At 41.7% G+C, this 13,394-nt stretch overlaps 1 protein-coding gene across 2 annotated transcripts in view; it reads left to right on the top strand.

Moving 5' to 3' along the window:
- Positions 1-13,394, top strand: part of KCNH8 (potassium voltage-gated channel subfamily H member 8) — a 178,601-nt gene that overhangs the window by 138,361 nt on the left and 26,846 nt on the right. For both annotated transcript variants that reach the window (XM_081883164.1, XM_081883163.1), the window contains exon 11: positions 1,094-1,308. In XM_081883164.1, coding sequence (XP_081739290.1) covers positions 1,094-1,308 — 215 coding nt within the window. The remainder of the gene's footprint in view (positions 1-1,093; positions 1,309-13,394) is intronic.

The following is a 13,394-nucleotide window of genomic DNA, read 5'->3' as shown; positions in this document are numbered from 1 at the left end:
TCCGCCGATTGCGGAACGACCCTCAGCGCCGCTGCCTCCTCCGCGATCCGGAGCCCCTTACGGGGTTCCTTCAACGTTCGGGGGCAGCTCCTGGCGCCCGCCGGGTCCCAAGACTGCAGGCTTCTGCCGCCTGCAGTTTTCCGATGTGGGTCTCCGCTTCGCCGTAGCGGACGACCCGTTTTCGAGCGGAGCTCCCTTCCCGGTTAGGAAAGGGCAGCCATTACCCTTCGCGCCGCCTCCGGAAGTCGGCTCGTTCCATTGTTTTGCACAGGGGAGATGCACATGCAGGAGAACCATGTTTAAGTGTAAGCAGGTGTGGATCTAGATCACTTGTTAAAAGTGGGAAGGTTTGAATAGGGAAATCCTTTCCCCAGTCAGATATAGAGTGTACGGTAATTCTTAGAATAACTAATAATTTCCAGAATTACTTCAAGCACAAAAAAACAATGCTTTATTCTTATTTTATATTCTACCACCAAATGTGGAGTATATATAGCAATGAATACGACGCCATGCTATACCAAACCATCCCCATATAAAATGCCAATATGATCTCTGAGCAAAATTCAGAATACTGAAATTTTCTTATACCTAAGAATTTCTGCTTTGGTTATGGAAGAGGGTATTTAATAACAGTTAATCCGTGTTTCTTTGCAAAGTGCCTTTCTTTCAGTCGAGGTAAGGAAAGAGATTTAAAAAATAATGACAGTTCCAACTACAAAGCAAAAAACATGGCATTTCAATTTATTTTACACTGATCTTCAACTAGATTGTAACAGGATACACCTGAGTGAAGCAATTACAAAATTTCTTCTTTGGCTATATTGGAACCATTAGTGTGTGCACCATAGGAGTCAGCAGCTTTGTGCTGTTCATATTATCATCCTTACTGACTCCTCCCATTATTATTAATTACCAGAATTCCCAGAGCCACTAGTTTCAACTTAGTTACAGAAGCTTAATAGTTCTGAATCTTTGTATTTGGGTCCCTGTGTATTCCGCACGATCTGTTTAAGCTGTTCTCTGTTTCTAAGCAAAGTCGAAAATTCGTTCATGAATAATTATTGCTCTCCTCTTTCATATTTTCTTTTAGGTAAAGGAGATTTAATTGGAGCAAATCTCTCAATTAAGGACCAAGTGATTAAAACAAACGCTGATGTGAAAGCCCTAACCTACTGTGACCTCCAATGTATAATTCTCAAAGGACTCTTTGAAGTGTTAGACCTTTACCCAGAATATGCTCACAAGTTTGTTGAAGAAATTCAGCATGATCTCACATATAATCTTCGGGAAGGCCATGAAAGTGATGTAAGTAGATTTAATTGGACTACAGTTACTGTACTTCCAGCTTTAAAATTAACTCTTGTGTTTCAGCAGTTCTCCTTCATATGTATATCAGAGTAAAAATATATGTATAGTGTTCATTTTCAAATGAATTCAGCTTGGGTCCAACTTAACCATTCAGACACAGCTTAATCAAATTATTGATAATGAATTATAGGTCTGATACAAATTCCTCTATGCTTCTATATAAATTATTCATTTGGTGTGGGTTTTGTCCTTGTGTGCTTATATTTTCAAATATTTGCTAGTCCTGCTAAACCTTAATCCAAAGTAACATTAAAACATTTCTATTTTACATCCTAAGTAAGAGTTAATTCTCACTGCAATTTAATACAGTTTAGAGAGTTGTTTCAGTTTTTAAAAAAGAAAATGTTGCCAACGTTCATACACAAGGGAGAATTGCAATTTATGATGGCTTTTAAGGTGAACTGAACTCTACAACCCCTAAAAGAGCAGGGGTCTGTTGAGAGTTCTCCACACATGATCATTAATGGGCTTATTTTCAGAGCTAAGGTATATGAACTACAACAGTGAATAAAACCCACTAGGCAGAGAAAAGCCATGCATCAAAAGTTCAAGAGTTGTATGCATGCCTTTTATTTTTCATCTAATGAAACTAAACACTGCAATCCCTAGATCTTAGAGATTTCTTCCTAGCGCCCAAGGAATAATACAACCATTTTTCTAATACACTAGAACCTGTCAATTCATGCCGTGAAATATATGGAACGCTCCTATCTGCACATCCTATAAACTCTGTGCTTTCTTCACATTGCGCTTTTTTGGGGGAGAAAAATTTGGTACAGTTTTCTCCACCCTACCCCACATAGTCCTTAATATAGAGAACATCTCAGGGTTGGCTCTGAGAACAATGTGTCTTTCTGCTTCTTTGGCCTTATTCCTTCCCTCTTTGGTAAATCTCAAACAGCAAGATTGTGTGGGAGGGGCAGATGTCATGATTTCATGAGTACCTCCAGTGCCAGTGGCATCCACCCCATGGAATTGTGATACTGGCATAGAAAGTAATTGCTCTTCCCCACAAGACACCACTTAGGCTCAGAGGTGGAGCTAGCTGCTCCGGCACCCAAAGCGGCACACATGCTGTGCACCGGGGAGGCAGGGCTAGCCACCCACAGGGGCAGTGCAAGCATCCTAGGAAGGCGCTACCCACGGCAAGCGTCCCAGGGGGCAGGGTGGTGATGTCACCCCCTCAGGGATGACACCCAGGGCGGACTGCACCCACCACACACCTCTTCCTCCGCCAGTGCTTAGGCTGCAATCCTAACTCCACTTACCTGGGAGTAAACCCCAATGAATTCAATACAGCATAATCCTAACCATGAGTAATCAGAAATTAGTCACTACCTTGCACAAGTAAGTAATGACGACCTATCTCACAGATTTTTTGCAAGGCCAAGGTGTCCTGATATGAGAGCAAAGTTATCGGAGCTATCTATGCTGAACTTTAATTAGATTTTTGTGAAGTTTCCTGTTGTTTAGGTTCCTCCCAGGCATTTGTAACTGAGAACGTATTTGCATAAACTAATTGGCTAGATCAACACCTGTGGGATGCTTCGCATGTTACACTTTTAACAGGGGACACATTAAAGACCTCTGTTCATCACCTGCTAAACCGAAAGCCAGTAACAGATTTCTGTAGTATGTTTTCATGGTATATATGAGCTGAGGAAAATATGTGTGTGCTGCAAACACACCTGTATATGCTGCAGACATCATGGTTTAGGAGGTACACAATGTGTACCCATGAAAACTGTAATGTGTGCCCATAAAAACCGTGGTGTGTGAAGCAATACAAAGTGCCTATACATCAATATGATTTACTGAGATTGAGCTGAAATTTCTCAGAAGACATGATTCAGGAGATGCTCTTAATTCAACCCTGTTGTTGTTTAGTCGTTTAGTCATGTCCGACTCTTTGTGACTCCATGGACCAGAGCATGCCAGGCACTCCTATCTTCCACTGCCTCCCGCAGTTTGGTCAAACTCATGCTGGTAGCTTCGAGAACACTGTCCAACCATCTTGTCCTCTGTCGTCCTCTGCTGTCCCCTTCTCCTTGTGCCTTCCATCTTTCCCAACATCAGGGTCTTTTCCAGGGAGTCGTCTCTTCTCATGAGGTGGCCAAAGTATTGGAGCCTCAGCTTCACGACCTGTCCTTCCAGTGAAGAATGGATAGGTTTGATCTTCTTGCATGGATCACTGCCTTGCTGTGGCGAAGGGGCTTGAATAACTCAGAGAAGCTATGAGCTATGCCATGCAGGGCCACCCAAGATGGACAGGTCATAGTGGAGAGTTTTGACCAAATGTGATCCACCTGGAGTAGGAACCGGCAAGCCACTCCAGTATCCCTGCCAAGAAAACTCCATGGACAAAGACAACAGGCATATAAAATTCAGTCCTACCTCCTGTTTATTACATACACACTTGAAATTTTCCCAGAATATCCTCACCATTTCTTTATGGCGAATGCCATTTTCCAATCTGATTCCAATGACCTGGAATGATGCTAAATCTGGGGCATCATGAATGATTCAGAATGGTGAGTAGACTGGCAGGATAATTGTTGTTGCTGCTACTTGCCGTGATAGCCCCCTTAAAAAAAAATATTTAGGGGGGAACAAAAGAAGCTGGGCTGCTACTACTGCTTGTGATGAGTCCAACCCCTGTGAAATTGTTAGATATATTTTCTTCCCCTTGGAGAAATGTGATGAAAGCTGTCTCTTCCAAAAAAAAATAGTGTGGAGAATTTAGCACACAGCTCCCAACACCAAGCATTGCTGCTGGTTCCTGAGAGGCTCAGGGAGTTTGGCGCAGTGCAGGAATGGTGGCAGGAATGGAGGATTGGCTCTGCCACTGTGCTCACACCATGCTGAGAGCTCTGCCCTTCGACCCTCTAAGGAACCAGCATTGATGCTCAACCTTGGAAGGACAGATAAGCAACTCCATTGACCTCTACTGGTTCATATATGGTGCATCCAGGAGCAGACATGCCCCAGTGGAAGTTTTCAGTATATATAATAGGAAATGACAAGTGAGAACAACTGGTTATTTTTTAAAGGGGGTAAATAAACTGTTTCATCTTATTTGCAGTTGGATGAATAGGGAGGACAGTGTCCAAAGTCCGTTTTGGGGACCTAATTCAGCCCGCCAGTCGATTTAATCCAGCCCCCATAGCAGTATATGTTCTGGGGTAAAATCCTAAAAAAATCTCAGCAACTTTGGTCAGCCCTCACGCATGTTCACTTCATCAAATCTGGCCCTCTTTGAAAAAAGTTTGGGCACCCTTGGTGTAATGGCACAAGAACCCTAAGAACTGGAAATCCACCCACAATTGCTTCAATATTAATAAAACTAGAACAATCTGTCTATCTAGTGTTCTGCAATACACAGTAGAGTTCTAATGGATAGTCAACATAGTCTTTCTGCTTCTTCTCTACTCCTAAATCTAACTCTTAATACTACTTCCTTAGTATGCATACAAAAAGAACAGTCATGTGCACCACAGCAGAGACAATTGCCCTATGTAGTATAAATATTATTGCAAGAGAAGAACTCATGCAGCCCATTTTTACTTATTTAGTAATAAACTTAATTGAACTGAGTAGACATGTATAGGACTGCACTCTAAATTGTATACATTGTAGAATTCAATGTTAAATTGATTTGCAAAACTCCCCAAACAAGGCAATTTTATTGCATTTTCTCCAAATATTTTCCACCAGTTTGCACCCTGGAGCAAGTGCTTTGAGTCCATTTTGAAGGGGGATGCCTCAGAAGATATGGGCAGAGAGGAGTGTGGTCCTCTTTCCTGATGACTTTCTTGTTTGATCCAAAAGGCAAAGTGCACTTCTTTACATTGCACTTTTCATATGCTAGTGCAATGTAAGAAAACTATTCAGCTTTTCTGCTTCCTAGGACTCCTCGCCCAGGAACCTCCAATTATAGAATAGCCTTGCATGAACTTTATTATTTCCTCCTGTTTCTTTTGATCAACCCCTACTCGCATGAAAGACAAAAATGAGTGCTGCCAGATGCACTTGGTTAGATTTGTTGAGATTTCATGAGTAAGCAAAATGTGAGAACTCCTGATCAGCAGTACAGGGCATCATGTTAACTTGCAAGCAGATACTGACTAGAGTGTATGAAGAATATTCTGTGGCACTGATTATCTAATGAGTACTTGGAAAAAAAGCCATCTCATTAATGGTCGTCACATTTAATCACCAGTCTTATGGCTCAGAGTTTTTACGACAGCCCTCAAAATAGATTAGATTATTTAGCAATTGTTCACCAGGTACATATAATATCTAGTTGTGTGCCAGTTACAGATAGGTAGCCGTGTTGGTCTGCCATAGTCAAAACAAAAAAAATTCCTTCCAGTAGCACCTTAAAGACCAACTAAGTTAGTTCTTGGTATGAGTTTTCGTGTGACTTTTCACTGGATATATATATATAATACCTATAAGCTATTTATGATGGTTTTCCTCATTAAGATCTTTTCTTCACCAGTGTTTTGGTCCAACATAGGTAATCTTTCCTTTACACAAAAAATAAGAGAATTTTGGCTAATTCACATATAGTAATCATGTTGGGGCTTGAGTTTATTTCTATTTCATTTTTCCCCCAATCCAAAAGGAGTTCTTTGTAGTTTTTGTGATATGGAGATTACCTCTCTCCATGGAAAATAAGCAGATATGTGCTGTGCAATCCAGTACCTCAGAAGTAAGCACCATTGAGTTCAATGGAACTTACTCCAGGTAAGTGAGAGAGGGATTGCAAACTAAGAAAATTTCAGAGGACTATGCATGTTAACACTGAAAATCTGAAATCTGTTGAATGTTGACAGTTACATAAAGTATTTGTTACCACGTACTGGTGAACGAGCAGTTACCGTAAGTTAGATGTCTTTTTTGGGAAACTCAGCTGAGATTGCAAGTATTCTCTTGTGAGTGTGCTGGTTTAGATAGATAGATTTTAATATGCCTAGAAAGGTAAGAAAAGATGGAAAATAACAGAGATTATTTGGTATCAGCCTCTTGGGGAAGAGTAACAAAAATGGCAACATGAATTGAATGCTTCAAGGGACCCTGATGACGCTGGAAGAAACATCAATGCCCAAGTGGCTGGCAGTGTTATCTGAAGCTGGTGAGGTGTGTACCTATAGTCTAGCACTGTTATTGTGCTTCTTTCCCTGTGGATTATTGGGATAGTTCAAGAATGCAAAAAAGAACCTCTCTTTCCCTCTCAGTTGCATGCACAAACAAGCTTCTATATCATTCCTTTAAACTAAGCCCTTATGTGCTTTGCCAACACAATGCTTTCTTTTATTTTGTTTTTATATAGCAATTGTCTTTATTAAAGGCTTCCATTGGTGCGTCTCTGTCATTTGCAGATTGCTTAAAAGCAGTTACATGACAGCTTAGGAAACCTTGTTAACATCCACTCTGAATTCTTTACATGGATTGCTGGTAGAGTGGCAAATTGATTTAACACTAACATTATTGGTTTCTGTATTTCCTGAATGGCATACATCCTAGTTACATTTGAGAGCTGCACCTGGAATTTTATTTGGGGAGTGACCTGTGCCACCCACTGTTTGGATATGTCACTACGATACCTTTGTGCTGGTTGTTGGTCAGGCCTTTGCTGTGGCAAGACCATACATTCTCCATTGCAAGTGTTTGGATGCAATGCAGCTGTAGTAAGGCTGATGGGAATGACAAGAACCTCCAAACTCCCAAGACCACCTTTCTGACCTTTCCTCAGATGCTAGATGCAGGGTCTCCCAATCTTAGGTCTCCATCTCGTCCTGCTAGCTAGGAATGATGGGAGTTGTAGTCCAAAAACAGTTGGAGACCCAAGTTTGGGAAACTCTGTTCTAGACTGATATTCTCAGGGTTGTTGACTTCACTTCCTACTTCCTGTTCCTCGATCCCACACTTTCATTTCTCTCTCTCAACCCTGATTGAAATGGATCCAGAAAATCAGTTTCTTCCAAAAGCGCCTGGATCTGGTCTGTGACCACTCGCTCCAGAACCTTGGTCAGGAAAGGAAGATTAGCAACAGGCCGGTAGATAGTTAGGTTTTCCAAATACAGGGAAGGTTTCTTAAGGAGTGGTTTTACCACTGCCTCCTTCAAACAGCCAGGGACCACCCCCTCTTGTAAAGAGGTATTGATCACCTCCCTGGCCCAGCCTAAACTCAACTTCTGTTGATGCATATAAGTTCCAAATGCTGTCATTCTCTCCAGTAATTAATCTTTGCTACTCCTTTAGCGAATGAGAAAAGAATTCAAATAAAATAGTTCCATCTTCTACATACTTTGGGGAGGGATCCATTATTTGTTCACTTTACCACAGCTTTTCTTCCCTTCCTGTTTGGTCCTTCAGAGATGTAACTTTTGGAGGATTGAACATAGGCCACCCGTTGGGTGACACTATACTGTACTAGAAACCTCCCTTCCCATATGTCAGGCTATAGCAACATGCATACCCTGCCTCTGCATCGAACCCATTGCAATACATTCAGCCATTGTCAGGGAATGGAGACAACTCACATTGCTGCACCCAAGAGTTCTTGGGTCACTCTCCTCTTATGTAGTTCTGCTCCCAGCAGTGAGGACCGGCTAAGAAGCAGACATGGACAAGGTTAGGAACAACCCCATTCCTTGTGAATTGTTGGCTTCATAGCTGTGCATGTGGCACAATAGAAGAGGGTAAGGTCCTTATATATTTAAGTACTAAACTGGAAGGAGTAGAGATGGCACGGATAAAGTATTTGTGATGAGATCTTACTGCAAAAGAAAAGTTAAAGTAAGTTTAAGCCTATGGCAAGATTTGAAGTAAGTTTTGAGAGAGCTCATTGTTGGCTCTTTCTGGTTTTGCCGTGGGATGTGATAGCACAACCATGAACTCATTTGCTAAATGACGCCAAGTGAGATTACTACTGTGCCCCCAGAAACAGAATGATAACACCTTTCCCCTGTAGCCGCAGTGAGATTTGATTCATCTCTTAACACCAAGCGTTGCAGCAGCCTGAGTCACTCAGAGGTCTTCTGTGCATTCCACAAACTTTAATGAAGTCCCAAAGGAAGATGAAAACCTCTGAGGGAAGCATGACTTCTCTCCTTTTGGTTCAGTGAGGTACTATCAATATGTGTCACATCGTGGAGAGAAAGATGGCTTGCTTGAATATGTAGAGATCTGTCACTGCAGACAGGATGTATAATTAGCATGAATGCTTTTCCTACAAAGCACTAAAAATAGCACTCATGTGTTCCATCCTGCCCAGCACTGACAAAACCAAATATTTACAAATTGAAAATAATAAGTATTATATAGCCAAGAGGAAAAGAAAGATCCTGGCTGTCTTTGAATGGTTCTCACATTGCATATATAATAATGTGTGCACAAATCTCATCGGTTGCAAGTGGGATTCTTTCACTTTGAAGATGTAGCTGTGTGACTGATGCTTGGTATAGGCTGAAATCCAGAACTCTGATCCTGCATGGGTCTTTCACTGTAGACTATGACTAGGAATAGGGATGTGGGTGGTGCTGTGGGTTAAACCACAGAGCCTAGGACTTGCCAATCAGAAGGTCGGTGGTTTGAATCTCTGTGACGGGGTGAGCTCCTGTTGCTCAGTCCCTGCTCCTGCCAACCTAGCAGTTCAAAAGCAGGTCAAAGTGCAAGTAGATAAATAGGTACCGCTCCGGCGGGAAGGTAAACAGCGTTTCCGTGCGCAGCTCTGGTTCACCAGAAGGGGCTTAGTCATGCTGGCCACATGACCTGGAAGCTGTACACCAGCTCTCTCGGCCAATAAAGCGAGATGAGCACCGCAACCCCAGAGTTGGTCACAACTGGACCTAATGGTCAGGGGTCCCTTTACCTTTACCTTTATGACTAGGACTAGGTTGATTCTGGTTCTCTTGCTTTCTCATTTTTCCAATCTTAAATCCAGCTCTCCACATTTCTGCAGTATTTTTTAATATCTATTTTTAATCACCATAAAAATTCTTCAGCATTTTAGTGCTAATTTCTCCTAATAGACAGTTCTTTTTGTATGCAGTTTCGACTACTGTACACATTTTTTTTTGCAAGCAATTTGTTCTGATGCAAAACATTTTTGTAAGTTTTTTTAATAGGTTCTTTTTTATGCGTAATTTGGAGGACTGCAAATCAAAATCTGGATAAGTGTGTAACTTAGCTAACCTACTGTTTAGTAGGTTTGCAAATTTTGTGCAGGACTCTTTCCCCCAATACTTCCTTGTAATTATTTTATGCTCTCTAGGTTGGCTGGCAGCAGAAGAGGGTGGAACATATTTGGCCAGCTTTTAAAACAGATGTTTGATCCACATAAATAAAAAATGGAAGTGTTTTGTAATAGGAAGCTAAATTACATTGCCTCCAAATTGTTGTTAAAGATATGCTACTAAACATGCTAGTTCAAGAGTTTGCAAGCCTAGGCTTTGTGGTGACTGAAAGAGGGACAAAGCTCAACTATTAATTTTAGCTTTTAAACCATTTTGAACTCTCTCCCTCCTCATTCACCTCGCTTCCTAGGATTATTACATGAGGCACCAGATTATAAAGCTTAGCCAGAGGGTTACATGTTTGGACAAGGGGGGTGGAGATCCATAGTCCAGCAAAGCGGCTTATCTGTGTTTTTAAAATGTGGTGCAAGGAGGTTATAAAGCACTGAGCCAAGTAGCCTTTCGGCCAGAAAAACCATCTTAGGTTCAACAGGCATTTGTGGAAGAGAGTGAGGGGTGTGTTAAATCTAAACACAATTCTGTTCTGATCACAGTAGCCCTGGAAAACTCAAAAGTAGGAGTTGTAGTCCTATGCACAAGTTTTACAACAAAAATCATGGGATTATAAAACCAAAGGGCATGAGGGCAAGCTTGTAATCAGCCACTTGCCTGGTTGCCTGTAGCAAGTTACAAATGACTCAGAAGTCCAAGAGAATCCCAGTTGCACTGTAGTTTTTAGTTTGAAAGAGCTAATAACTTTGTCTTTGAGACAAAGCAGCTCTATCTACATCACAGTCTGTTAAACAGTCATTTGCTTTCCCCTTTTCTATTTTGTGAATTTCACAAGTTTGTCTTTAAATGCAAACAGAATCAAAATTCTCCCTCGCCTAACCATAGTTTGTCCTGGTTCACACAAAACAGTAAACTGTGGTTAGCTGAAAACAAAAGTGAATGCTTCCAGTCTTCCTTGTTGCTGCACTGGAGGAGAAGAGGGGAAGGAGGAACCATGTGAACCCAAGACTCATTAACATAGCTATCAACTATGGTTTAGAATTACATCCAAACATAGCTATTATCTTCTGAAATGCAGGGAGTGTAAAGTCATCAGTTAAGTCCTAGACTTTTCCAGTGCTGTGCAACAATTGATAGCATTGGGTTCCTTTCATTTGTGACAACTTGTATTGGTTGGTATATAAATTGTCCCAACTAACAGGAAGCCATTCTTATTGACTGCTGTACTGGAGTAGAAGCTCCAACATCCAGCTGCTATGAACCATTGATCTCTACCAATAGAGAGACAAGTAGTTGCCAAAATGTCCCCATTCCCCCAATTAGTGAGCAGGACCAGTGGTCAGGGATGGTGGGAACTGTAGTCCAAAAACAGCTGGGGACCCAAGTTTGAAAAGCACTGGTTTAAAGCATTTGAAATTTTGATATACAGTGGTACTTTGGGTTACATATGCTTCAGGTTACATACACTTCAGGTTACAGACTCCGCTAACCCAGAAATAGTGCTTCAGGTTAAGAACTTTGCTTCAGTGTGAGAACAGAAATCGTGAGGCAGCGGCACAGCAGCAGCAGAAGGCCCCATTAGCTAAAGTGGTGCTTCAGGTTAAAAACAGTTTAGGTTAAGAACAGACCTCCAGAAGGAATTAAGTTCTTAACCCGAGGTACCACTGTATGTTTGGTTAGACCTGTATGTGATGTATTTTATGGACATACTATGCATTGCATGTAATGAAGGACTAACACCATTTTTCTTTAAAGATAAATGCATACCCTCCAACATTTCTTCAGTGAAAATAGGGACGTCCCATTCCATAAGGATGATTTTACTATTTATACCCCACGTATCTTATACTGGGTTGCCTCAGCCATTCTGGGCAGCTTCCAACACACATAAAAACATAATAAAACATTAAACATTTTTTAAAAAAACACTTACCTATACAGGATTGCCTTCAGATGGTTTGGGGTGGGAGTTGAATAACTCCATAGCTTCCAACATTTCTCCAATGAAAACAGGGACATCCTAAGGAAAAGTGGGACATTCTGGGATCAGATCAGAAACCGGGACAGCTTCTCTAAATTAGTGACGTCCCTGGAAAATAGGGACACTTGGAGGGCCTAAAAGTGCATTAAAGTGCACTATGAATGGAAAACCAGAGGGAGAGTGCTTAAATCTGGTCTCACTGACTACTTTTCAGCTCAGTTCTCTGCCCAAACTGCTCCCCCACTGCCCACAGAGTCCCAGATGCATGAATCAAGAGCTCAGCAGCAGGAGGTGCTGTGGAAAATTTGACTGGAAACAATGGCTAACAGGGAAAGCTTTGGACACTTCTGCCCGCTACTAAAAATTGCTTCTACCACAGCACACACATACCCTGTTAGTGTAACAACCCTATGCACAAATATGACATGGCTTCAATATACACATTTGTGTTCAACTTGCAAATCGTACCACAGATGGTGCAATCCATTAAATGTATTCAAGATCTACCGCTGGACCATTTCCCACCAAAATTATTGGCATTGGACCCCCCTTCTGCTGCAGCATACTTTATACTGCAAAATTATTGACTTGACTGTGATGCCAAAACTACTAAGTGTTGCAACAGCTCTTTTTTAAATAGCCATGCTTGTTTGGAATCCAATTTTATTGCTTTGCTTTTAATCTTCACTAAACCATCTATATAAATGTCTGCTTTAGAACCAAACTAGACACGACGCAGGAGATATATTACTAGCGTAGGCTTCGTTTTATTTCATTTCTACTTTTTTATTTTTGTTACTATGCAAGCAGCTGCTTGGGGCTTCTAATTTGATCAGAGAGGCAGCCCTGGGAAGAGAGTGCTTTAACCCTTTCCCTTACCGAAATCACAACTTTAGCCTGCTGTTAGTTATGTTGCCCAGTGTGGGGCGGAGGGGGAGAATGGGACGTGGATTGGCAGGGATGTGTACAATGTCAGTAGCTGTCTCTTTCCCCCCTCATACCCCAGATGGAGCTAATAACTATTTCAAATGGGTGCAATTTAGATCAGGGGAATGCCACAGAAGGCAAGGATACTTTTTATTGATTCAGTGCCAGGTGAAAAGTCATCCATCTGCTTGGGCTTTGTGGGGAATAGTAGGAGTTACATTGTGCCTGAAAGTGAGCATCCCAGGTTGTGGCTCCCTGGGTATTTTTTATGGGTAGGTTATATTTTTTATGTTCTGTGTTGAACCATTTATTCTAGGGTTGTTTTAGTGTTTTATTGTACTGTATTCCTTCCTGGGATTATATGGAGAAGGATAGGTCAGAAATAAATAAACAGCCTCACATGGTTGGTTGATTTAAAAAAGAAAAGAAAAGAATAAAGCATAGGAGAGCCTAATCATCATATGTATATCCCATATCAGGTCTTGTTGATCCCTTATAGCTTCATGTAAGGTAAAAAGCTAAAGGCAAAGGACCCCTGGACAGTTAAGTCCAATCAAAGGAGACTATGGGGTTGCAGCGCTCATCTCACTTCCAGGATGAGGGAGCCAGAGTTTGTCCATAGACAGTTTTCCGGGTCATGTGGCCAGCATGAATAAACCGCTTCTGGCGCAACGTGACATAAGCCCAGAGCACACGGAAACACCATTTACCTTCCCACCACAGCAGTACCTATTTAACTACTTGCACTGGTGCGTTTTCGAACTGCTAGGTTGGCAGGAGCTGGGACAGAGCAACAGGAGCTCACCCCGTCATGGGGATTCGAACCACCAACCTTCCGATTAAGGCTCATGGTTTAGACT

Source organism: Podarcis melisellensis (assembly GCF_964234715.1).
Source record: "Podarcis melisellensis genome assembly, chromosome: 12".
NCBI lineage: Eukaryota > Metazoa > Chordata > Lepidosauria > Squamata > Lacertidae > Podarcis > Podarcis melisellensis.
Note: the sequence above shows the minus strand (reverse complement) of the source record. Positions and strands in the feature narration are given on the sequence as shown.